At 36.6% G+C, this 26,805-nt stretch overlaps 1 protein-coding gene across 1 annotated transcript; it reads left to right on the plus strand.

The window, feature by feature from the left end:
* The first annotated feature begins 1,521 nt into the window (after window positions 1-1,521).
* Window positions 1,522-18,972, plus strand: LOC114707202 (complement factor H-related protein 2-like). The gene is made up of 5 exons (XM_028889869.2): window positions 1,522-1,675; window positions 7,437-7,631; window positions 8,425-8,601; window positions 13,934-14,110; window positions 18,417-18,972. The coding sequence occupies exons 1-5, from the start codon at window positions 1,603-1,605 to the stop codon at window positions 18,635-18,637; spliced, it is 843 nt and encodes a 280-aa protein (XP_028745702.1). The 5' UTR covers window positions 1,522-1,602; the 3' UTR covers window positions 18,638-18,972.
* The last annotated feature ends 7,833 nt before the right edge of the window (window positions 18,973-26,805 follow it).

Consider the following 26,805-nt stretch of genomic DNA (forward strand, 5'->3'; position numbering starts at 1 on the left):
ATATATATATCTGAATATATAAAGAACTCAAAAGACAAAAGAATCAAACAAACAAAGCTAAATGACCCTTTCAAAAACAGGCCTGTGATCATCACAGTGTTCTCAAAAGAAGAAAAAGCAATGGCTAAAAAATATCTCAAAAAAAGTTCGTGAACGCTAGCAATTAAGAAAATGTGACTCCAAACAGGTTTGAGGTTTCATCTTACTCCATCAGAACATCAAAGACCACCACCACCACGAACAACAACAACAAAATGGCAACAAATCCTGGAGGGGTGTGAGAAAAAGTGAAACCTTTTGAAACTATAGTGGAAGTCAATGGGGAGAATTCTCAACAAATCCACTGAGTGACCCAGCCATACTATGACATGGCTTATGGCAAAATGTCCTGACACACTGTCTCACATATATTTGTTCAGCTTTGTTCATTACTGATATATTTTTAATAGTTAGTGAATGGAAGCGACCTAGAGGTACTTCAACTGATGAATGGATCATGAAAATTACTTACATGTACACTATAGAATACTGTTCAGCTGTGAAGAAAATTGAAATCATAAACTTCTCAGTAAATGGCAAACTAGAAAAGATCATATTGAATGATGTAAGCCAAACCCAGAAAGACAAATGTCTCACAAATTCTCTCTTGTCAGAGACTCCTACCTTCAAATCTTCATATCCTAGAATAATTGCAGAATCCAGTAAAGTAAATACAGACCATTGCCAGAGAAGTAAGGTGGGTGAGCAATGGAAAGATGAAAAGCAGGATACAGATGATCTGATGGAAAAAATGTCAAAAAAAGTAGAGATCCTAATAACATAGAGCTGAAAGACATAATTACAAGAGGGAGATTAAAATAAGAATATATGAGAAAGTCATAAGGAAAAATACTATTAAATACCCACTTCCTAAAACTATAATCATATAAGTGTTCTATAATTCATATAATTCATGTATAAATGTACATATTAAATAAAAATTTCTCTACTATGTTGACAATGACTATCTAAGAAACACTAATATTAGGCAAGAGAAACACTCTTCTCAGTTGTTGGACTCCAAAACATTACAGACTACTGTTAATTACAGTTGGTTGTTCCCAACAGGTAGAAGATAAGTCTCTACTGCTGATGGAAGACTCCATGTACTTCACCACAGAGTCTGAAGGACCCAGAGAGAGAGCTTTCCTGAAAGCTTCCTCACTGAGGACTAGCATTCGTGGTACCAGAAGTTGTCAGACAAGCTTCCAAGAAAGAGAATCAATCCACAGTCCTATTCAGCTATGATACCTATACAAAGGCAAAATGAAACATAATCTCTCATCTTCCTTTCTGAATACTTCAGTTTGATTGCCTAGGAGACTGGCAAAAAGAAATTGGATGCCATTTTATTGCTTAATAAACGTAAAATGATTAACTTAGAGTACTAATATGAAAACTCTAATTGAACATTGTTTGTTTTGCCCCTCTCTTGTGACCTTTGATATTTACCAAACTAGCTAGCTGCCAGTAGTGCACTGAATTTCAAAGTCACCCACAGTACCTTTAATGACAGGATTCCCAGAAGCACCACCACTGCTGGAGAGCTTTAGGTTTTAGAAGATGGGGTGGTCTAGAATGTTGCTCTTAGCCAAACTGTTTCTAACCTTATGGCTTTCTACTGCCAAAGGTGAAGGTAAGTGGAAACAGATTTGAAACAGGTACTTCCTAATCAAATGTATTTATTCGCTGCATGTGTATGAGAATATTTTCATTTATTTTAAATTTTATTTAAAAACATTGGAAATAGATAATAAACTATAAAATATTTTAAGTGAAAAATAGGAAACATATTGAATGATAAAAACTAATCGATTTGTAGTTATAGTTCCGATAAACATTTAAAAGGAAAATGTAGTGGTATTTTCTCCACCTTGGGTTCTACAACCCAAAGGAAGCAGTGCTTCTTGCCATTGTAGGTTACTTCTTTTTTTTTTTTTTTTTTTTTTTTTTTTTTTTTTTCAGACAGTTTCTCTGTGTAGCTTTGCCTTTCTGAGCTCACTTGGTAGCCAGGATGCTCGAACTCACAGAGATCCGCTGCTCTGCTCCGATGTGATAAAGCGTGCGCCACCAACGCCCGGCTTGTAGGTGACTTCTTAAAAGGAAAGGGAGAGGGATCTTGAGGCCCCTTCTCCCTTCTCCCTGCTTCCTGCTTCCTGGTGTGATCAGTGTGATCAAACTGGCAGGTGGATTTGCTTCCAGTCAGATCAGAGGACAACTTCAGCTGTCTACTTGGTTCTGTATTCATGAGTGTATTTCCTCAATTTATATCCTAATAAATTTCCCTAATGCTCCTTAAGCAGACTCCCGTAGAGTAGATTTCTTTCTTTAGGAAAATTGAATAAAAAGATTTTTCTTTGTTTTCTAAACTTCAAAGTGTGATTAGCCTCTAAGTATGATTTGGAGAAAATGAAAAAAAATATTTTTTAAATGCATAAATAATTTTCAAAATAAAATTCAACTTAAATTAAACAAAGCCACTGACCAGGACAAAGTTCCCACGGACTCTGAACATCTCAGGATCTCTGTGAGGTTGATTTCATCTTCACAGATTAGATATTTTAACTTCATAGTCATTAAAATGAGTCACGTTTTCGAGGTCAAACAATCAAATTATCATTCACCTAATGGAAATGTCTTTAATAAGACAAAGAAGACCACTGTTTTTTGGGGTTTTTGTTTTGTTTTGTTTTTTGTTTTGTAAACCACCAAAATGCCAACACTTGGCTCTTTTCTGATCTTTCCAGTGAATGTAGAGAGTAGAAGGAGCTTATAATACTTCCATATTAAGATTGTGTCTGAAGAGGATCCCCCAGGGTTCCACAACTCCACCACATCCACAGAACCACAAACGATGCCTTAAAGATGGAGTTGGATTCTGAAATTTAGTCAATGTACTCGACTCTGGCTTCAGAAAGATTTTTTTCTACTATTTGCATTTTGCTAATCTTTACATATGATTAAAGCTAATTTACATAGTTCTTCATTTCTCACATAAGTTAAAAGGATGGGAACAGATTAGTTATTTTAATATTAAATTTTATTTATTTATTTTACATACCAACCACATTTCCCCTCCCACCTCTCCTCCTGTTCTCTTCTCTCACCTCCTTTCTCCACCCCTCATCCACTCCTTGGAAAGGGTAAGGCCTCCCATTGGAGTCAACAACACATCCTATACTAAGTTGAGGCAGGACTAAGTTCCTCCCCACTACATGAAGGCTGAGCAAGGCATCCCACCACAGAGAACATGTTCAAAAAAAAAAGCCAGCTCCTGTGCCAGGAACTGATTCTGGTCCCACTGCTAGGGGACCCACAAACAGACCAAGCTACACAACTGTCACCCACATGTAGAGGGCCTAGGTCAGTCCCATGCAGGCTCCCTAGTCATAGGTCTAGAGTTGGTGAGCTCCTAGGAGCTCAGCTCAGCTGTCTTTAGGTTTCTCCATCATGATCTTGATCCCCCTGGCTAGTACAATTCCTCTGCTTCTCTTCAACAGGACTCCCAAAGGTTGGCCCAATGCTTGGCTGTGGATCTCTGCATCTGCTTCCCTCAGTTACTGGATGAAGGCTCTATGATGAGAATTAGGATAGTCACCGATCTGATCGCAGGAGAAGACCAGTTCAGGCACTCTCTCCACTATTTGTTAGGAGTCTTAGCTGGGATCATGGAACTAGAAAAAGTCATCTTGAGTGAAGTAACCCAGACACAGAAAGAAAAACATGGTGTGTAATCACTCATTAAGTGGACAGTAGATATAAAGAAAAGGATAACCAGGCTACAATCCATAGCCCTAGAGAAACTAGGTAACAAGAAGGACTCTAAGAGACAGACACATGGATTGCCCTAGGAAAGGGAAATAGTACAAAGCTCCTGAGTAAACGGGGAGGGGGGAGGAGTGGGGAGGGGAAGGGGATGGGAGCATGAGGGATCAGGATGGCTGAGTTGGGGGAGAGATGGAAAGGGAGAACAATGAAAGTGACATCTTGACAGAGGAGGCTAGTAATGAGTTAGGGAGAAACCCGGTACCAGGATAATTATTTTTAAGATCCATCCTTACAAATTTTATAACATTATTTCACAGATTAAAACTCATTTTATTTTGTTACCACATTTCACTTTTAGTGGTAATCATTAGAGAGCAGCCCCCCAATAAGAGAAAAATTCCATCCTGCCAAATGGCAGAAAATTTTTGCTTTCATTATTTTTTTTACATTAAAAAATTTTACGTTTATAATATATTTCTTTCTTCCCTTCCTTACCTACAAACCATCCCATATACACCTCTTTGTTCTCAAACTCCTGGCCTCTTTTATGACTAGTTGTTATTGCATGTGTGTGTGTGTGTGTGTGTGTGTGTGTGTGTGTGTGTGTGTGTGTCCCTAAATGCAGCTAGCTCAGTTCATACTATTTTATTAGTAAATAGTGTGCGTCTGCTATTCTGTGGAGTCTGGATAATGACCTAGAATAATCACACCTTTGATTTTGAATGAATACGTTTACTAAAAATGAAGCAAGTCAAAGAATAAGTAGCAAGTAAGAGGTTGACAAATGAATGAAAGATCAGCAGACAGAAAGACAGACAGAAAAAAAAAATACTATTTCAGGCCCTCAAGATGTCCAACATTAATTCTCTAGGTTAGCTAATTTATGGCAGCCATCTGGGGGGACTTCCCCTCTGAGAGCCCTCTTGAATGATGCTTCTAAGTAAGAAAAAATAGTAACATGATCAAATCAGGTGCTCAGAACTTCCCACAGAAATTGGAAAAGTTGAAACAGTGAGCTGGAGTTTCCAACTGCCCACCCCATGGCTGATCTTTCTGTTGTTTTCTTTACTCTTCCTGGGAATCCAGGTGGGGAAGTCCAGCAGTTACCTTAACATGCTTACTCAGTTTCTGTGGGAAATCTGCAACCCAATTTCATGATGTTACCTCTCTGTGACTTTTGTTTTTTAACTGGAATCCTCATGGCTCTGTTTTTTGGAAAGACACTTGGCTGCCATAAGAAAAAAAAAAAAAAAGCTTGCGTCATCTCTTTCTTCAGGTTATTCTGGACAGCCAATTTGACATATTTCTACCAGGCATTTTTTTCTGTGTATCATATATAAGATCTAGAGAGACATATATAAGATATGTAGATATAGATATGTATATAATCTACCTAACAATCCATCTCTTTCAATTTATTATTTTACTTTGGCTTATTGTATTCTTGGTGAACAATGTTAGTCAAAGCAGAAGATACGGATCTCACATAAAATTTTCCAGACAGTACAGCACACCTGGTAAGCCTGAAGTGAAGGGCAGATGTTCAAAGACCATCATAGATTATCTACATACTTTAAACCTCATTGAGAGACAACGTTAAGAAGGAATTTATAGAAGGGGAAAGAAGAGGAAGGAAAATGCCAATTGTGTGGATGATATAAGGACTTAGGATAACCCCAGAAAAGGAAGGTGAAGGAGAATTAAGCCTCCTGGGGAAGAGTCAGTGACTCTCCATCCCAAGCTGCCTGAAGTCAAATACCTGTGTGAACTGCATTTTGTTTTGTTACCTGTCCACATATTGACCAAACAGCAAAGTCAACACACTAAAGTCATGTTTTCACATGAGCAGAAAACCTTACGTGGTTTTAGCAGCGAAATACTTATTATGTATCAAGCTTCATTAAGCACCAAGAAAACTGCCAAGGAAATTTAATCCACAAGCAGGACACACTGTGGTATTAAAAGAGCAAAACACAAACAAGCAAATAGATTGCAAGGCAAATATGTATTTGTGTGTGAGTGTGAGTGTGTGTGAGAGTGTGTGTGTGTGTGAGAGTGTGTGTGAGTGTGTGAGTGTGTGTGTGTGTGTGTGTGTGTGTGTGTGTGCGTGTGCGTGTGTGTATCCTACACTAAAGATATTTGTAAATTTCTTTCAGAATGTACAGGGAGAATAATTATTTTCATTTTGGTAGTGGTTCAGTTAAAGAAGACAAGGGAGGTAAATGTTCACAGCCAGCAGCATCGCTGTTAGGTGAGTGGTGTAGGAAGTGTTTTGAAGGCACTTGGAATAGAGTTGGAGGACAGTAGCAATGTTATTTAGAAAAGACAAGAACATACACAAATAAGTGAATGCAAATAAAGTCCTGTCCATTTGGGAGACAGACAAAGGATATCTGAAACAAAGTAGTACCAGGATACACGGAGTTTCTACCATCAATATCTTCAAAAATACCTAACATAAAATATAACAGGTTAGCAACATCAGGTTCCACAAGGCTAACACAAGAAAAACAATTGTAAATGTCATGTAACATTGAGAATTAACTCTCAGTAAATAAAAATAAAATGTTTCACTATTTGTGAGGATATTACTACAAAATATTGTCAAAATTCTCAGTATACACTATGTAGTCTGGGTAAAAATTAAATTGATAATGAGGGAAGCTGTACAATGTGCATGTAAGAGCAGTATATGATTTTTGTGTTCTATAAAATTTCATGTGGACTAACTTTCCTAAAACAGAAGTCTACAAATGTATACATGTAGAAAATTGTAAAATTCAATAAAAAGACCTAACAATTTACATGTTAATTGTTTTAATGTGTTTATGCCTTTATATGTATATATCACACATACACATACAATTATCCACATTATTCTTGGGAGAGATAGATAGATAGATAGATAGATAGATAGATAGATAGATAGATAGATGATAGATAGATAGATACCTAATGTCACCAGAATTTAGTTGCATTTTTATCTTATTGGATTGGTCTTTCTGATTCTTTGTGCCTTGCTATTTTTAATGAAACTACATTTATTGAGAAAACTGACAAAATAAAAATTATGTTTCTGTATATATCATACTAAACTAAATACTCAGCATGTTTACCACTCCCTTGAGACAAACACCAGAGAAAATCCTGGTAGATATATCAATGACCTCAGTGAGAGCAATGAGGGAGGATGTTAAAGCAGAGTCCTCTCATCCAGCCACTACTCACTGTGCAGTCAGGGATCTGTGTTAGCATCCTGTGTCAGTTTTTAAAAAGTCCTGTTGGGGTATCTTTCTGAATATTGCCCAAAAACTTTATAATTCATATCAAGCCAAACTATAAACTTCATATTTATTAATAATAGCATCCTCAAATATCCACATACTCAAGAGTGCTGGCTAATTAAACACGGTAGTGGATTTCACAGAGAAATTTTTATTCTTATTTATGAGATGTTTGAAGGTCACTCTATTCTTTGATAATCAAATGATACACCAGAAAACACTTAAACTGTATCCACTGAAGCCAGATGAAAGGAAAAATTATCATCAAATGCAAAAAAATGTATAACTGATGATTCTCAGTGGTGATTAGTATTTACTTCTTTACTTTTGTTTTATTTTTCCAAGTGAGATATTGTGATTTCCCCAAAATAAGCCATGGGATACTACATGATGAAAAGAAATATGAAGCATTTTCCCCTGTTCTTAGTGGGAAGGTTTTCTACTACTCCTGTGAATATAATTTTGTGTCTCCTACAAATTCCTTCTGGACCCGCATAACGTGCACAGACGCAGGATGGTTACCAACACCAAAGTGTCTCAGTGAGTAAATGCCCATCCTTAGATGAACACTGAATGAGAAAAACTATGTTTCTTATTTATATGAACCCTGTAAGAGGGGCTCATGGGGTCTGGAAAGTCACAGTATTGGGCTGTGAAAGGGGCAGGCGCAGTCTTTATGTTCTGTGCTATTTTTCTTGCGAAAATACAATGTGGAACATATGACCAACATGTGATCTACAAAAGAAAATTACTAATTGAAAGCTGAAGATGAATGTATTTGACAACTAACAGATATTGTCAAACATCTACTTAATAGCATTCTATCCATTCTTTTTATGTGCAAAAAAAGTTGCTTCATATAACCACTGTGTTTGAATTATGTTTTCTCTCAAATATTCCATGGAAAGATGGTTTACTTTTGTATTTTCCAAAATTCACTACATCCTTGGACTTGTTATCTATAATACATTGACCCTATTTCCTATCAGTGAATGATAGGAAACTGGATAGATAAATCAGTGAAGCAGGTAGCAAGAGTCATCCCTTCTTGAAGAAGCATTCAGAAATAAAAGAAACCATGTATATGAAAAATACTATTTCATATAGAGAAGTTTGTAAGTGGAAAAATATTTAATTTGAAAAACTATTTCCAAAGTGGAGACATGAAATCCCTGGGAAAAATTCACATCTTAGACCAACTTAAGTTGGCAAGCTTCAGAAAATATTTGTATAGTTGGTTTCAGTTGTCTTTCTTTTAAAAATGTTTAAATATGCAATCTAACTTTCTATTAACTTTTTCCGTCTTGTGAATTAATCTTTTTTTCTTCTGAAGGGCTATGTTTCTTTCCTTTTGTGGAAAATGGTAATTCTACATCTTCAGGACAAACACACTTACAAGGTGATATTGTACAAGTTGTTTGCAATGAAGGCTACAGCCTTCAAAATAATCAGAACACCATCGAGTGTACTGAAGAGGGCTGGTCCATTCCTCCCAAATGTGTATCCACCAGTAAGTACAACACTGTGCTCTCAGATCCTGTCATGATCTGCAATGTTTAAAATCAACAATACTGTTACAGGTTAAATACAGGTCTTTCTACTGACTTTTATCACTTGTCATTTCTATTTGAGTCACAGCTGTGTCTAAAGTGGTATCTAAATATACCAGGTTTATGTGCCTAATTCAAGTGGATGTCATAAGTAGAAATACTATGTGAGTACACTCTGAAGACAGACTGCTCATGATAAAACAAAACCTTTTTCTGTCTGCAAAACCATGATTCATAGGAATACAAGAAATGGTTAAAGAGATAAAAAAAAAAAAAAGACCTAAAATGAGTTATAAACATGAACTGTAATTTGCACATTTTTAATCCCAAAAGACTTTGAGGAAATGCTAATGAAAGTATTATCTTTTAAATTGATCACAATATTGGCAAGGATTTCCTGGCATTATTAACAGCATTGTAAATTATGTACCTTTGAAAGTGAATGTTATTGTCTTGCCACTAACTGAATATATTATTTTGATTTAAAGATTCTATATTCTGCAAGCATAATGAAAACATGCCTAAACTATTCCTATAGTTAAACCTAATATAGAGTATTAGTTGAAGCCCAGGATGACCTGAAACTCATTTATGTAGCCCATCTTTTCCTTCAAATCAATGAGGATCATTTTGTCTTATCCAGAATGCTGGGATGTCAGACAAGAATTGCCATTCCTAGCTGCAAATATCTTTCAAGTAACTCTTCATTATAATAAACTCTTTGAATAGTGTTGTGAGTTGCATAAAATAATATGATACCTTGAATTACATTTATCAAACATAGCAAAGTGATCACCAGTGCAAACATGTAGTCTATGTTCAGAAATACGTGCCTGTATGTAGTTATAAATGACAGCCTCCCCAAAGTTCTGAGGAGTCTGAAAAGAAATGCTAATCCTTTTAACGAGAATTAAACACCTACTCCACTTGACCCCAGCTTTCTTTTGGGTAGACTTAGTGCTCCTTCAGTCTCACTTGTCCACACACACGTCTTTACAGTCTATGCTTCAGTGTGTGATGGGTCATCAGTAATCAGAATTTGTTTCTTCTAGATTTTCCATTTTATTATCATCAAATGGTTCATAGTTGTCTCCCCTGGAGCAAAGGGTACAGATTTTAAGAATTTACCCCACATGAGCTCTGAGATAGCATGCCTCTTCCCCCATTGCCTGGTTATCTTGATCTGTGATGAGGTTGCTGGAATCCTTACCAACAGGGGCTTCTGTAGCTGTCTCATTCACACTTTCTCCTCTGCTGGAGAGTCTACTACCCAGCAAAGCACTGTTACAGTGTACTGTGTTGTAGTCTACAGTCCCTTGCACGTAATATTACAGGTCTCTTTCTCCTGTAGTGTTTCTATCTCTTTGATGATTTCACAGAACCTGGTTCTAGGCTTTGGAGTAAGAGACTAGTATGGAGTGTCTCCATTTAGTCTTTTTATCCTTTTTTTTTTAATGCTCATTTTTATTGTTAGATACAGTTAGATACAGAGCTTTTGGACCTTTTTGGAAATACTAAGTATGCATAGACATCTTTAAATGTTCCATCAGTTTTAACATTACTTTTGGCCCTCTAGTTATAAAAGATACTCTTGCAATTATAAACTTAAAACTACCACCGGGTTCCTTCTTTTGTATTTTTATTTTTGATAGAACATAAAGTATGTGGAGGACAAAAAGGTTTCAAAACAGAGCAAAATCAAAATTTCCAAAGCCTTTGTTCTTTCAGTTTAAATACCATATATGTTCAAAATGAAAATGAGAGGCTGGGGATGGACCAGCACTTAAGGATGCTGAGTGCTCTTAAAGAGGACTGTGGTTTTCTGCACCCATGTGCCAGCTCACAACCCTCTGTACCTCCAGTTCTGGATTTTCCATTGCCATCTTCTTACATCTCAGGATGCCATGTGTGCAGGTGGTGCACACATACACATTTTGGAGAACAGTGCTGCACATAACAAAACAAAATTAAATGTAATGATTTTCAACTATTACCAAAAAAGACAGCAGTCAGGTTTGATTACACTGGGTATGTTTATAAACATCAGCTGATAAAGTTTATTGGAGGATATAGACGAATTTCTAAATGCTCTTATTAAATAAAAAACACAGAGCCAAATATAGAGGTGAAAGCCTTAGCGAGATCAGGGAAGTAGGGAAAGCCACCAGCCAACCTTACCTCACCAACTCTGCAGCTTCCAAATGCCGTGACTTCCTGTCTACCCACACCTATATGCCTTGCTGTTCTGCCGTCTCATTTGCTCTCTCCATTCAGCTACACTACTTCCTCTTCCTACACAGCTCTGTCACTTCCTGTCTGTCTGTACATATCTCCAGACCTCCATGGTTAACTAGTTTTGGAATTTAAGGCCTGTGCCACCACACCTGGCTCTGTTTCCAATGATGCCTTGAACACATAGAGATCCTGCCTGCAAGTGATGGGATCAAGGGCATGTGCTACCACTGCCTGACTTCTTTGTTTACTTATAATGGCTGGCCTTTTTCCTCTGATCTCCAGGCAAGCTTTATTTACTAAAGCACAAATGAAATATCACCACATTTCAGCACAAATAAAATATCACCACAGGAGGAAAACAAGAAAGTATTTTTTTTTTCTAGCATTAGAACTCTTACAAAATGGTATATCATTTCCCTGGGGCGAGTGGATTTCTTTATCTGACTACCATGACAAGTCACTACAGATTTGGAGGACTAAAACAGTATAAATCCATTCCCTTATGGTTTTGAAGACCAGAGATCCAAGGTAGTGTCTCTGGGCTGAAGTCAAAGTGCTGGCCTCCTGTTTTTGTTTTTTTTTTTTCTCTGAGAGGGGTTCTATCCATCTGCCTTTTTAGTAGCAAGATTTTACTTGTTTTGTTTGGTGAGGGCTATCCTCCTTCAATTTCAGAACTCAGTAGTTTGTCATATATGAACATTTCCACCTCACTATCCCTACCTCCACCATTGCATTGTATTGTCATAGCAGATCATCTAAGATAACTCCTGTCTCAAAATCCTTAATCACAATTCTAAAGTTACTTTGACTTATAAAGTAATAATCTTCAGTCTGGAAGCATAAAATATAGCTTCAGGTGGGGGATATCATTAAACCTATCAAAGTAATTAACAATAAAATAGAAAGCTTGTAATTACTTTTAAAATATTTTAATTGACAATAGCTTTATTTCCATACAATGTACGAATTCCCCTTTCCCTATCTTCTCCAAGATTCTCCCTATCTCCCCTCATCATAAACCCACACCTTGTCTCTCTCTCTCTCTCTCTCTCTCTCTCTCTCTCACAAACAGGCATCTAAAAATATGAATAAGATAAAATAAAAACAATATGGAATAGAATAAAACAAAACAAGCAAATGGAAGAAAAAGAGGCAAGGAAAAATGAAAAGAAACACAGAAGTCCACACACAGAGAAATCTCATAAACACAAAACTGGAAACCATAACATGCAAAGGACTTGTAACATACAAACTGTAACACAACATGCAAAGGACTTGCAAATTTCATTTTTAAAAAAGGCTGCAAGAACGCCATTGAATTTGTTTTGTGCTACGCATGGAACATGTCATTATGCATGGTTTGTATACCAAGTGAAACAACCTTGGAGAAAACTAATGTTTTTCTGTTGTGCACTGTAATCAATTGCAGATAGCTTCAGGGTTTGTGTCCACTTCCCTGTCAGGGTTGGACTACATCTAGCTTAGACCTGTGCATGCTCTGCACATAATGTCACAGACCTTATGAGTGCATTTATCCAAGTGTGTTTAGAAGTCCTTGTTCCCCTGGTGTCCTTCATCCCCTCTGGCTCTTATAGTATTTCAGCCTGGTCTGGCTCAGGGAAGATACTTGAGCTAGTTACCTGTTTGTTATAGTAAGTGAATCGATAACTAGTGTATATCCTATAACAGAATCACACATTTTATCTATTGTTTTTATAGAATTATGTGGTACTATATAAAATGAATAAAATAAGTGAAACCTATTTAAAAATAAAATATGTTAACAAATATGCATACCTATATGAAGTTGTTTTAATCTATTCAGTTGTACCTTTCGGGTACTTCAAAGAGATCATTTCTCCTGTGATTTCACTCTCTTTCCTTAAAAAAAGAATTAGATAAAAGAAGGAAGAATATGAGAAGGAAGGGTGAAGGATGAAAAATAGCTAGAGAGGTATCTTCAGCTCCATGTTATAAATAAGATGTTTGCACAATTTTCTTTGCCATTTAAATTATCTGTGTTCTATAGCTGGTTTATATAATGTTCATAAAACTGGGTATGGTGAACACACCCACAGTGCTGTTTGAGAGAACACCTTAAAACTAATATTTTAGTCCATAATTTGATGAAATAGACAATAAACAAGTATAGGTCATCACGATTCATAGATAGGTGTGAGAAATAGCTGAGGTGGTGGGCTTTGGTTTTAGGTAACAAAAGAATAACAATTGGTGCCTGATTTTACAATCTCAGGAAAAAAACCTGAATCTTGTATAATGTAAGGAAATTGATTTAAAGGGAATGGGAGGAAAAGAAGTAACCTTGGTTTTTAGTTAAACAGGGAGACTTTCTTTCCTCCGTTAAGGATTTCCTCCAATCTGCACCAACACTTGTCATCTCATGCGATGGTGGATACTGGTTGTCATCAGGAATCACCCATTAGACAGGCTTCTGGGAATGTCTGTGAGCATTTACTAGACTGAGTGGACTAAACTGGGTTAACTAGACTGGGTTAACTGCAGTGGGAAGACACACTACACTGGGCAACATCATTCCATGGGCTGAGAACTCTGACTCACAGGAAGGGAGTGAGCTGATCATCAACAGTATTCTCTCTGCTTCTTGACTGCAAACACAGCTGACCAGATGCTTCATGCTCTCACCACCATGACTTCCAGAGCATAATGACTGTACCCCCAGATTGTGAGCCAAAATCAAAGAGTTGAAAACATTTCCTTTTAGGAGTTCCTTTTGCCAGGTGTTATCATAGCCACAATATCAGTTATCAATATATTCTGTGCTGCTCACCTAAGGTAAAATTTCACTTAACTAATTTTATCTTCTTTTGATGTTTTTCTTCTCAGAGTTTCTTCATAAATAAGTATAGCATATTTTCTCAGTTTATATGATTGAACTTTATTCAAGCAATCATTTCTGTAGCCAGAAATCACTAAAGTCTTGATATTGTGTTTAGCACTGTACTTTCATTGGTTCTGTTTAAGTCTGTACTTTGATTTGATCTCTCAAACATTCAAATGCTGTGTTCTTAAATTCAGCAGGGAAATGTGGGCCTCCTCCACCTATTGACAATGGAGACATCACCTCCTTCCCATTGCCAGAATACCCACCATCATCATCAATTGAATATCAGTGCCAGTCCCTTTATAAAATGGAGGGCAGTAAGAATATAACATGTAGAAATGGAGAGTGGTCAGACCCACCAAAGTGTTTACGTAAGTATTTCATTCTCATAGACAGTGGGAAAGTCAGTTTCATAATTGAGATATTTTTCTCTTTATAATAACACATTCACATATTATAATTACTATTTTATGGAGTGCATGATTGCCAAATATCAGCATTTGAAGAAAGCAAGATTATTAAATTTTTTATAAAAAATAGTTGAAAAATTACATGTTATTCATCATTTAGCTTTTATTAACATGTATTGTTGTCCATAAAACTGCATGCCAGCATACTATTTCCATACCTGTATACACTTTGCTGTAACTAAAGCCAGCATCTCTCATGCACCCTCCCCTTCCTTTAGACATGTCACCTAATTCTACTAATCACTGTCAGGCAGTCAAGAGGAATTTTAGCTTTTCTTTCCACTTTGTGAGAAAAGACACAAAGGACTTGTCTTCCCGTGTTTGATTAACTTCACTTATGTCTTTCAGCCTCTATCAATGTGCCTTCCCACTCATGCCACTCACACTCTACTACTCACTGTCACATGATCAGGAGGACTTTTCCTTTCTAATTTTCACTGTAAAAGAGAATACATGAGACTCATCTTCCTCTCTTTGGCTCATTACACTTAATGTCCTCCATGGCCATTTTCTCACTCACATAATAAAAAATTATCTATGATGTCTGAACAATATTTCATCATATAAACACATTGTCTTTGCCATTTGGAATGATCAGGATTTTGCTGCTATTGACATTTTCAGTCCTATTTTTATTTAACTTGCACAGCTTTTAAATTTCAAATTTTTCTGTCTCAATCTGTTTCCAACTCTATCTTGTCTATAAATGTTTTCATTCATTTTTCCATTACCTTTCTTATTTCCTTTAATAGTTTTTATGTTCTCTTCAAAGCCGTTGCTTTTTACAAAATGGTTCAATTAAATCCTTCATATGACCTTTATCCATGTCAGTCTATTTTAACACGAATTGCTAAATGGTCTTTTAATAAAAAACCTGGAACCAGGTATTGGGGGTAAATGCTAAAAGATCAGAGAGACAAAGGAACAAGCCGCCTCTTACCTCTAGTACTCCTCAGTCTGAAAAGCTTTCCTCAGCTGAAAGACTTTAGTTCCTGTCTCCTCATACCTTATATACCTTTCTCTACCCAGTCATGTCATTTCCTGTCTCAATCTTTCTAGTGTTTGGATTAAAGACATATGACTCCCAAGTACTAGGATTAAAGGTGTGTACCACTACTGTCTGGCTCTGTTTCTCTTCTTGACTGAGTCAATCTCATGTAGTCCAGGATAGCTCTGAACTGACAGAGATCCATATGGATCTCTGCCTCCTGAGTGCTAGGATTAAGAGTGTGTGCCATCACTGCCTGACCTCTATGTCTAATCTAGTGGCTGGCTCTGTCCTCTGATCCTTAAGCAAGTTTATTAGGGTAAACAATATATCACCACATTTCCCCTTTTTTGTCTAAAATAATAAAAGAAGGGTATAACTAATATAAGAAAAACTATATTCAATAAGTACAATAAGTATATACAATATATACAGTCAAGAATTATATTAATAATGTCTAGTCCATTAACATTTGACAGATTCAGAGAAAGTTCTCCATATTTTATCCTATTTTGGTGAGTCCAAAGTGTTGTACCTAATTCACTTTCTACTCTAACTTGTATTACCAACTCAAAAACTATCTTTTGATGTTTTTTAAACTTACACACTCTACACCTCTCTAGTGAGTTTTTTTTCTGAATTTGTTAACAAGGAAAACTATAACTGTCTACTCTTCAACTAACAAGGAAAATTGTAACTATAATTATCTAATCTTCAACTCCTTCAGAAACACAAGAAGGAAATAATATTACCTGAGTAAACAGGAAGTGCAAGCAAGTGACTTACAAAAAATGTGAGAAATGACATAAACAGCTGGCTGCCTGGACAGTCACCTAATAAGTAGAAATAAATAAATTAGAATAAATTTAATAAATTAGAAATGTATGTACAGTATGTTCTAACAAAATTAATCTCAACTTTGTATCAATATACAAAATTTATATACATTATACAAAAATCAATCCAATGTAAAATATTTAAAACTAGTAGCTGCTTTTTAAAAGTAGACTCAATTATCTATCTTTTTATCTTGTCATATCTAATATCCTCCCTTTTTTCTTTTCAGAGTAGATTCAATAATCTACCCTTGCATCCTATTATTTCTAGTTCTCTCTTTTTTTCAAGGTAGATACAATAATCTATGTTTTATCTATATCCTCTTTTTTTCTGAGTAGATTCAGTAATCTACCCTTTTATCTAGTCAGCTCTTACACAGCCTTGATGATATCCATGACTGGGTAGTTCCTGTAATGTTACTGCATAGATTAACATTGGCTGTTTTAGAGCCTTCAGCTGTTTCTCTGTAATGTTATAATTCAATGTTGAGATTGGTTCTCCTTTAAATTTTTCTGCTGGGTCTGAATATATCTATGATCTGTTTTAACAAGTTTCTCTAAAACTTTTATCTTGGCACTCATATTAACCAACTTTTTAATGCTATAACAAAAATGATCAAACAAATAATACCTATAATTGGCATTATATAAATTCCATTAACATTAAATATCCTCTGATTTAATTGTTCCATTTTCAGACCAAATGTCTTCCATTATAGTAATGTTTCCCATTTTTTAATGTGGGAAAAAACTTTTCTTTAACTAATTCCTCCCTTTAAGAAATCTTTATTGACTCACCAAATCTGCTGACTGTGATGATTCAGATGATGATGTGACAGCAGCCCGATGATGATGATGTGGCAGCAGCCTGAGGAGGAGTCTCAGAGAAAGCTATGACCCACCAATAGAGGGGAGAAGGGGGTATGTGCAATAACAGCTAATTCCAGCGTGTTTGGATCCTGGGCCTGGAGAATTTGCTGCAGACAGGCTGCAACAAAAACTTAGCCAGACGGTTAGGCAGTTGAGCCTAGGTGGGGTAGAGATTCTGGCCTCCTGTAGCTGGGGCCTGAGCAGGGGACTACAAGCATGAGCCCCGTTCCCTGTCGGTGAGCCTGTGGTTCCGGTTTTCCTGCTCGTGGGTGTCCAGTTGCTTATAGAGTTTTGTGTTTTTGGCTTTTTTATTTTTTTATTTTATTTTTATTTTTATTTTTATTTTTTTTTGCTTTTGGTTGCCTTTTCCCACATACCCTCCCATCCCGGGCTACTGGTCTTGGGATCCTTGGCAGGGAGGATGCTGGGTATCCGACTTTCCAGCATGTCCATCTCGCTCTCCTGGTGCTCTCTTGGTCCTCTCATGGTTATGAGGTCGACCAGCTGTTCCTTTGAGGTTCCGTTCTCTTTTTCCTGAATTCGTGCTCCATAAGTTGTATGCCAGATGTAACACAAAATCTAAATGGTCTTTTAATAAAAATCCCAGAAGCAGATTTTGGAGTAAATGCTGAAAGACCAGAGAAGCAAAGGAACAAGCCACCTCTTTCCTCTAGGACTCCTCAGTTTGAACAGCTTTTTCAGCTAAAAGATTTTATTTCCTGTCTCCTCATGACTTGTATACCTTTCTCTGTCCAGCCATGTCATTTCCTGTCTCAGTCTACTTAGTGCTGGATTTAAAGGTGTGTGCCACCACTGCCTGACCTCTACATTTAATCTAGTGGCTTGTTCTGTTCTTTAATCTTCAGGTAAATTTTATTAGGGTACAGAATATAATCATCACAGTTTATTACTGGAGAAGTAATGGACCTTTGGAGGAGTCTTGTTAGTCTTACTAGATTCAATGTTTTTTTTTTTTTTTTGGTTGTTTGGTTTTGTTTTTTTTTTTTTTTTTTTTTTGGTTTTTCGAGACAGGGTTTCTCTGTGTAGCTTTGTGCTCAATTTTTAAAAGCTATTGGAAAATACATGATACAATAATCACTATTCATAGTTACCATTTTGTGACTGAACGATGAATATTATGAGAGCAATTATGACTTGTCTTTCTAATCACAGTAATTTAAAATATGGTAATCTCACTGAACATTAGATATGAATATCATAAACATGTCAAAGTTAAAATTCTGTATCTTTACCCAATACCTAGATCAATAAAAACAACCATGAAAATGTTAAAATACAAGTGTCTTATTTCATTGATGTTAGGAAACTTTGATGATGAAATCTAATTTCACATTTTAATGTATTATTTTGACATCATTTAAAGTTCAGTATTTCCTAATTCTGTATGTTGGTTTTATTCAGGTTTTCCAAATACAGAATTAATGTTTGATGGCTCAGTTCTGTACGTGTATGAGTTATTTAATAATATTTTGGTGTTGTTTTTTTTTTTCAGATGCATGTGTAACATCAGAAGAAATTATGGAAAAACATAATATAACTCTCAAATGGAGAGAATTTGGAAAGATTTATATCCAATCAGGAGACTATGTTGAATTTAAGTGCAAATTTAGACATAAACAGGCAAAAACATCACCTCCATTACGTACAATGTGCATTGATGGTCACATCGATTATCCCACTTGCTCAAAAAGACGTTCTTGGTTCAGTGGATGAATGAACCTTTGTTTAGAAATATGCATGCATATTATTAATACAGTTTCACTTTATGTTTGAAGTATTGTGTAACTCATTTCTTCTCATAAGTATAAACTTGTGCTGATGTATGGTAATTAATTTGGAGCCTGAGAGACCGCTGCCACAAATGCAAAGCAGTGCACTCAGAACTCCTAAAGTAGAATGGGCTGTGCGCTAGCACAGTAACTAATGGTAATAAAATAGATGCAATCACTTCAGTGTCTGTTTCTATCCGTCACTTTTCAAAATCTCTCCAATCTTCCTCAGTACCTTTGGATCTAACTCTGAATCACAATAAACTTAAGTCATATTGTCTCAGTCTCCAAATTAGTATTATTTCACAAACATATAACAATCAAACTCTCATATTTAACATTGCTAATGAATATAAATAATTCCAATGTGATCTTTTTTCACTCATATTAAATAGCCTTCCCTTAATTACTTCTGGCTTTAAAAAAAAAAAAGTTTACCTTTTCAAAATGTTGAAATCTAAAAGATAAAAGTGTAGGTGTCAAAACAGAGCAGATATCTTGAAACCTTCTATTATGTAAGACCAGTTATTCAAAGGTCACAGAAATGTTTTACTATTACTAGTAAAAATAATTTTAAAAGTAATTGTGTTTAACTTTGTTACCAGTGAAGATAGTTGTCTATCAGCATCACTGTAACAAATTGCCATAAACTGGATGCGCTGACTTAAAAGGCACTCATGTCATGAAATTCCAGAAAACAACATTTCTAAGATGATGGCACAAAATTTAGTACCTGACCAGGGCTTTCTTTGTCTTTCATAGGTGCCACTACCTGGCAGCATTTGGCAAGGATATGCTCTGTAGTTTCCTTTTTAATAAAACTGACTCCATTAGTGAGGAAAATTTTCCTGACACAATCACCTGAAAAACCCCATTTTTGGTGTCTTTATGAAGGTGATATGGAAGCAGCACATAATCTTTAGGGAGAAACCATTTTAAGACTATAACAAAGGAATGGTAAAGCCATTCCATGGAGATGGAAACTAAAAAACAGCATGATGGTTAGTCACATCAGACAAAACAGAACTTAAAACAAAAAGAAAAAAAGAAAAATTATGGTCATTGTGTAATGATAAAATCATTACAATTTTATTATAATATATATATTAGGTATGTGTGTAACTTACTTCACATAAGAAACATATTTATAGACCTGAAGAAGAAATACATTTATGTACATCAAAAATTGGGGTCTTCTACGACCTTCTTTTAAATGTGGACCAACCAGACAGACAGAAGCACAATATACAACAACACTAGACTTGAATGATATGTTATACATATTGTCTTGATCTTCAGAATTACATTGGTTCACAAACATATAAAATCAAACTGACACACTTCATATTACCAATGAGCATAAGTAATTGGATCTGTGAGAGACATGCATAGAGTGCTTTGATGTGGTGCACACATCAAAGGTATGTAAAACATTCTCCGGGATACATCACATGCTACACAAGGAAACCCAATTTTAAAATCTAATTGAGTGTTTACTCTCACCTCCTCACAATGCTACTCCCTGCCATCTGAAGATCAGCGTGCGGAGCCTTTGGAGCTGTGTGCATGTCCCACAGGTAGCATTTCACAACCCTGGGACTCCAAGCCCTGATTACATAAGGACTTGCATTTGACTGTCAGGTACACTACAAAGGAACACTCTGCTCCCCCCGCCTCCTATCAGCTGGGAAACTAACAGTGTCATCTGAAGTCTGTGCTGTCTGCATGCCTGTGTGGCCTACTGGTCAGCCACACCCCATCCCTTCTTACCTGTACTTCTAAGGAAATATAGTGACAATCTTCTTCTCTGTTTTTAATGGGAAAAAATTTATTCAATATATTCTGATCAGTTTTCTCTATCCCAACTTCTTTCAGATACTCAAACCACCCTCATCCACCCAATCCACATTCTTTCTTTCTTTTTCTTTTTATAAAGCAAACAAACAGGCCAAAGGGAAAAAAAAAAAATACAAACAAAACAAAATAAGCCAAAGAAAGAGGGAGAAAAGAAAAACATAAGAAACCCATGCACATACACAAACAGAAACCATAAAGTCACAGTTTTAAAAACCACACTGTAAAGGCAAAAGACCAGTAAGACAAAAGAAGTGCCTCCAAAGAAGAAATCTGAGGTTAAAGTCTATAGAAATATCGTTGAATTTGTTTTCTGTTGGCCATCTAATTCTGAGCATGAGGCCTACCTATCAGTGTGGCTAATGATGAACTCTAGCAGGCCCAAGTGTGTCAAAGATGGCACCAACAGGTCTTGCCCTCTTCCTCTCCTTTGCTAAACCACTAGGTAACATTCCTAATGCTAGCCTCCATAAACTATTTGGCCACGTTCTTATGCCTGACTCATCCCTGAAGCTGATCACAAAGATCCAATTATCAAAACATCAACCAGCAACCAAAAATTCCCATTTGGCTACTTCAATTAACATGTCCAATCAGAACTTACCAACCCATCCTAGCTCATTCTGATACTGACTGCCCATTTTTCCCTCTCAAAATTAAGACCTGAAAAGCTATTTGCTTCTGTTCCTTCCAGATTCAGATTCAACCACCTTGGATTACTTTGTGTTGGAAATTGGTGTTTGAGTGTGGGTTGTGCCTAATCCTGGGTCCAGAGGGGAGCACCCTGTGGTCTGTGGGTCTCTTCAGTTAACATACTCAAAGAGACATCAATGGGGAAACTAATTATTTTTTTTGCAAGCAGGTGTCAATTATAGATAGTTTCATGGTTAGAAGTGGGAGCCCATGTCCACTTCCCTTTCTCAGCACTGAAATGACAGTTTAGGACATTTTGCTACACCTATAGTTCAGATCTTTGCTCAGCCATAATCATAGAAGCTTCCTCTTACAATAGACGGGAAGTAAAACAGAGGTCTACAACTAGAAAAAAATGCAGAGTCTGAGAAATTTGGAAACATGAAGTCCTCAGTGGGATGTCTTCATCAAACCACTCCTCTCACTGTCCAGCGCACTATGCAGAAGAGGAGGCAGGAAGAGTCGGAAGGGACTGATGATATCAAAGGAACAGTGTCCTTCTGCCACAACAGAATCGATTCACATAGGAATGTACTGAGACTTTAGCATCATACACAGCATCTGCACAGGTTCAAGCTGGACAGGATCCTAGTGACAACCTTCTTGCTCCAGTCCCATTGCAAAAGTAAAAACATCAGGTAAAACCAAGATGATGTGTATCTTCTAAAATTAGTACTCCCGTGATAGTGTTCATTGAAAAAACAAATTAGATGACACAAAAACAATGAACTCAAATTAGCAATTTTAGGGGCTGGAGAGATGGGTCAGTAGCATATACTGCTCTTTCAGAGGAACAGAACTTTTTCAGAGAACTCACCTAAGAAGGCTCAAAACCACCTGTCCCTCCTGCTCCAGGTGATCTCATGCCTTTCTCAGGACCCCATGTGCACATAAATCAAACACACACACAAACATACACACATAGAGAGAGAGAAAGAGGGGGCTAGGGAGAGGTGTGTGAGTGTTGATGTAACCAACCGTCTTATTAAATAAGAAACACAGAACCAATGTAAAAGAGAAAGCCGAGAGGTCAGAGCTCAGAGCTAAAATCTTACCCTTCCTCCTGTGAGCTCCTAGCTTCCTGAAAGAGAGCTATTTCCTGTGTGTCTGTCTTTTCATAGTCTTTTGTTCTGCCTTCTCATTGGTTGTAAACCCAAACACGTGACTGCCTCGTCACTGTCTGTATGTACAGCCCTCTAGGTCTTAAAGGCATATGTCTCCAATGCTGGCTGTATCCCTGAACACACAGAGATCTATGGGATTAAAGGCATGTGCCACCACCGCCGCGCTCTGTCTATGGCTCTAATAGCTCTGACCCCCGGGCAACTTTATTTATTAACATACAATTAAAATCACATTTCAGTACAATTAGAATACCACCACATAAAATACATCTTTTAAGAAGTTACATTTCTAAATATGTTAGAGGAATTCAAAGAGGGTATGACTAAACATTGGAATGAAGACCAAGAAAACAGAAACCAACTGTTGGATGAAATAAGTAATACAATTCAGGATCTGGAAATAAAACTCAATCTTGAAGAAAAAAAAAAACTCAAAATGAAACTTGAAATGAAAATGGCAGTGTGTCTGACAGAAAGCTGAATGGATCCAGTGGAGGAGACATTATCAGGGCTTGAATACAAGATGGAAGAATTGGAGACCTCTGAGAAATAAAGTGGTAAGTCTAAATAAAATCCTTGAAACTGAGAATTTAGGAACTCTGGGATGTTGTGAAAAGAAATAATCCATGAAACAGAGACACAGGAGAAGAAATTCAGATGAAAGACACAAAATATTCAAGGGAAAGAAATCCATGTTCAGGTGCAGAAGACATACAGAACAACAAATACGAATTCCCAGGAAAAAAAATCCACAATGTCACCTAGTACAAAACACAGAATTCACATAACAAAGAAAGAATAGGTGAGTGCTGCAAAATGTTTTCATTACAAGGATATAACTGAAAGACCCTAACCCTTCAGGCTTACATCCCCCAAGCCCCAGGAGAATAAGGAACTAAAAAGAAAACTAGTTCCAACGGCAAGCTGACTCAATCATTATTCAACCACCCCTGTAACAATGTAAAAAGATTTCTGTTAAGAGATGTACTCAACTATGACTGGGATAGTTGCAAGTGTTCCAGGAAGGACCACTGTGACCTTTGTGTAAACTCCACTCCCTCCCTGATACCCCCCTTGAGGTTTCAGGAAGAATGTACATGCGGATGTGACTGTACCCACTCTGTGATCAGACCATGATCTTGTGCAACCAAATTGTGTGGGAATTGTAATCTTATGGCATTTGTGGGTTTTTCCTTTAAAAACCCCCATATGGCTGCAGTAAGATGCGACTCTTGCTCCCAGGAAAGAGTTTGCCCAACTGTACAGAAGCATCAAGTAAAAACCTCGTGCTGTTGCATCAACTGGACTGGAGTCTGGGTTCTTGGGGCACCCACTTGAGACCCTAAACTTTGGGGTCTAGCAGTAATGTTGTCCCCATGTATGCAAATATATGAATACATTGCAGTTGATAACAGAATCAAGAATGAAAACCATGTGGTCATGTCAATGGATACAGAAAAGCATGCTAACAAAACTTGAAGAAACAGGAGCAGGAGGCTCAGTTCAACAAAATAATGGTCATACAAGACAAACAGCCCCGGGCGGTGGTGGCACACGCCTTTAATCCCAGCACTTGGGATGCAGAGCCAGCAGATCTCTGTGAGTTCGAGGCCAGCCTGGGCTACCAAGTGAGCTCCAGGAAAGGCGCAAAGCTATGCAGAGAAACCCTGTCTCGAAAAACCAAAAAAAAAAAAAAAAAAAAGACAAACAGCCAACATTAAACTGAACAAGGGGAAAATGAATTATTTTTTTTCTGACATTCTGAGACAAGGATGCCCACAGTCACCAGCATTAAACAATATAGTACTTGTAATGTTTGCCAAAACAAGATAAAAGAAAAAATGAAAGAGATACATATAGCAAATTACCCTAAATTGCATGTACTGATACTTGAAGGCCCCTGGTGACTCCTTCAGAAGATTTTAATATTTGATAAACAATTGTGATGTAGTATCAGGATACAGAATCAACACACAAATATCAGTATTATTTTTGTACATGGAAATAATGACTATTCTGAGAAATATACTAGGAAAACAATTTTATTCACAACAGCCATCAAAATTACCTAAGAATAGGTCCTGGGTAGAATGGCCGAGTCAGTGAAGTATCTGCCATGCGAACAAGAGGACTTGAGTTGGTTCCCCAGTGTCTGCGCCAAAAGCTGTGTATGAAATCACAAGAAACTAATTCTGGAGATAGAGAGGCTGTTGGCGTTGTTTCTTAGAGCTCACTTCACACACACACACACACACACACACACACACACACACACACACACATCTGAAAATTAAACATAGCCCTTAATCCTTTACATTCTTCCGAGAACTAGATAAAAAAAAAATTTAATGTTCCTATGGAAACACAAATATACAAAACAATCTTGAGCAAATAGATCAATTCTGAAGGTATAGGAAATCCAATTACAAATGATATTTCAACTGAGCATTTATCTGACACAAAAACAAATATCAACTCTAACAGAATGAATAGGATAGAAATGAACCCATGAAGCTAATACCTGATTATTCATTAAGGAATAAAACATCTTTTGTAAAAAAAATTAAATCTTCAATAAATGGTGCTTGGACAACATGATACCCATACAGAATTCCCAAACTACCTCTTATCATATGGGGAAAAAAAACTCCAAATAGCATCAAAGGCCTTAATGTAAGGTATGAAACTTTAGAACTGCTGAAAGAAAATGTAGAGGAATTCTCAAAAAAAAAAAAATACACATAGGCCATGGCTTTCTGGTATGACCCAAATAGCCGAGTAAATAATGTTGAAGATCAATAATTAAGATTGTATTAAATTAAATGGTTTCCCTACCATAAATGGGGAAAAAAATCAGCAGAGAGAACGGACAGCCTACAGAACAGGAGAAAGGGTTTTCTAATTCAGATGACAGACATAAATGTATAGAATATATCGAGGTTTATAAAAACTAAATACCAAGAGAACAAAAAAACCACTCAAAAATTGTGTGATGAATTGAATATGCAGTTCTCAAAACAAAAAACATAAAATGCCAATTCATATATTTTTTTAAAAGACATATTTTTCCACCATGGGGGGTGAAACTTGAAAATACATTGGGATTCCATCTCACCCCAGGCAGGACGGCAACAGAGAAACAAGAAAGAACAAACACCAGTGAAGAAGTAGCGTAGGGGAAATTATGCTGTCTCCTCTCAAATTAGAACTCCCATGATCATGCTCCTTGAGAAAACAAATTAGATGACACAAAGCCAATGAACTTAAACTGGAGTGCTGGACTCAAATTCGGAATTACAGGGGCTGGAGAGAGTTATACTGATTTTTCTACTGCCTTTGTGAAAATGAGTTTTGAAGTTTTCTTAGGTTTTTCCACTTGTGGGCATTTGGGTGAAGTAAGTAAATTAAGAATATAACACAGTTACCTGCAGCTGCATGTTGATAACCACACCATTCCCCTCTAAGTTATTAAATCAACCTTAGTTCTGCAAAACAAGTACACATGTGCAGAAAATGGGGGGGCATACAGACATAGCACAGAACTGTCCATTCATGAATAAGAATGGAAATGGGTAGATCTGGTAATTATCTTGTTGCAATGCATAAGCCACGTTCAGAGAGTCAAGGATCCTGTGCCTTCCCTCTTGGTTGGAATCTAGAGTAGAAGACATGGATGTAGAAATGGAGCTATTGGGGAAGAAGTTGGAAATCAATGCAGACCAGTAAAGGAGGGCTGTGGTAGTGAATATGATAAAAGTCCATTGTGTTTATATACAAAACATAACAAAACCATTTATTTATTCAACCAATAAATACTAATAAAACCTAAAATATATGATTTTCATTGTCTAAAAAGCTAGAATTGTTTGATGATCTATTACAAGTCTGACATGCGACTCTTTCCCTAGCTGCCCATTTACTAAACCAGTATACCTGTCGATATGCGAGTGCGGGTGGAGAAAATTTCACAAGGCCATGTCCTTAAAAGCAGAGTTACAGGAAAATCAATGCATGTTTGGAATGAAAATCAGTTTTCTCCAGGGATAAACTTCCTGATAGATTACTCAATCCCAAGTAATTAACACTAAATGCATATGTAATAACCAATATTAAATGCACCCAGAAGGTATAAATATATACAATAATAGTTATAGAAGAGTTTATAAAATGGATATGGAGTGAGGGGACACAAGATCGGCTATATAAATTATGAAAATACAGTATTTGTGTACAAAATTATAAATATTTTAAAACTGAATTAAAAATGAAAATTCAGTATATAGGTACACATTGCAGCACTACTCAGCTGTAAATAAGAATGGAATCAAGTCTGCAGGGAAAAATATATATACATATATATGTGTGTATGTGTATGTATATATATGCACACATAAATATATAAACACATCCTGCTTGGTTCATTTAGTGTAGCCTGTGTATA

This window comes from Peromyscus leucopus, chromosome 15, assembly GCF_004664715.2.
Source record: "Peromyscus leucopus breed LL Stock chromosome 15, UCI_PerLeu_2.1, whole genome shotgun sequence".
NCBI lineage: Eukaryota > Metazoa > Chordata > Mammalia > Rodentia > Cricetidae > Peromyscus > Peromyscus leucopus.

Bases quoted from the DNA above. Each gene is read 5' to 3' on its own strand.
- LOC114707202 (XM_028889869.2), top strand. From the start codon at position 1,603: ATGGGGTGGTCTAGAATGTTGCTCTTAGCCAAACTGTTTCTAACCTTA. The intron at 1,676-7,436 runs GTAAGTGGAAAC...TATTTTTCCAAG, and splicing joins TTCTACTGCCAAAGGTGAAG to TGAGATATTGTGATTTCCCC. The intron at 14,111-18,416 runs GTAAGTATTTCA...TTTTTTTTTCAG, and splicing joins AGACCCACCAAAGTGTTTAC to ATGCATGTGTAACATCAGAA.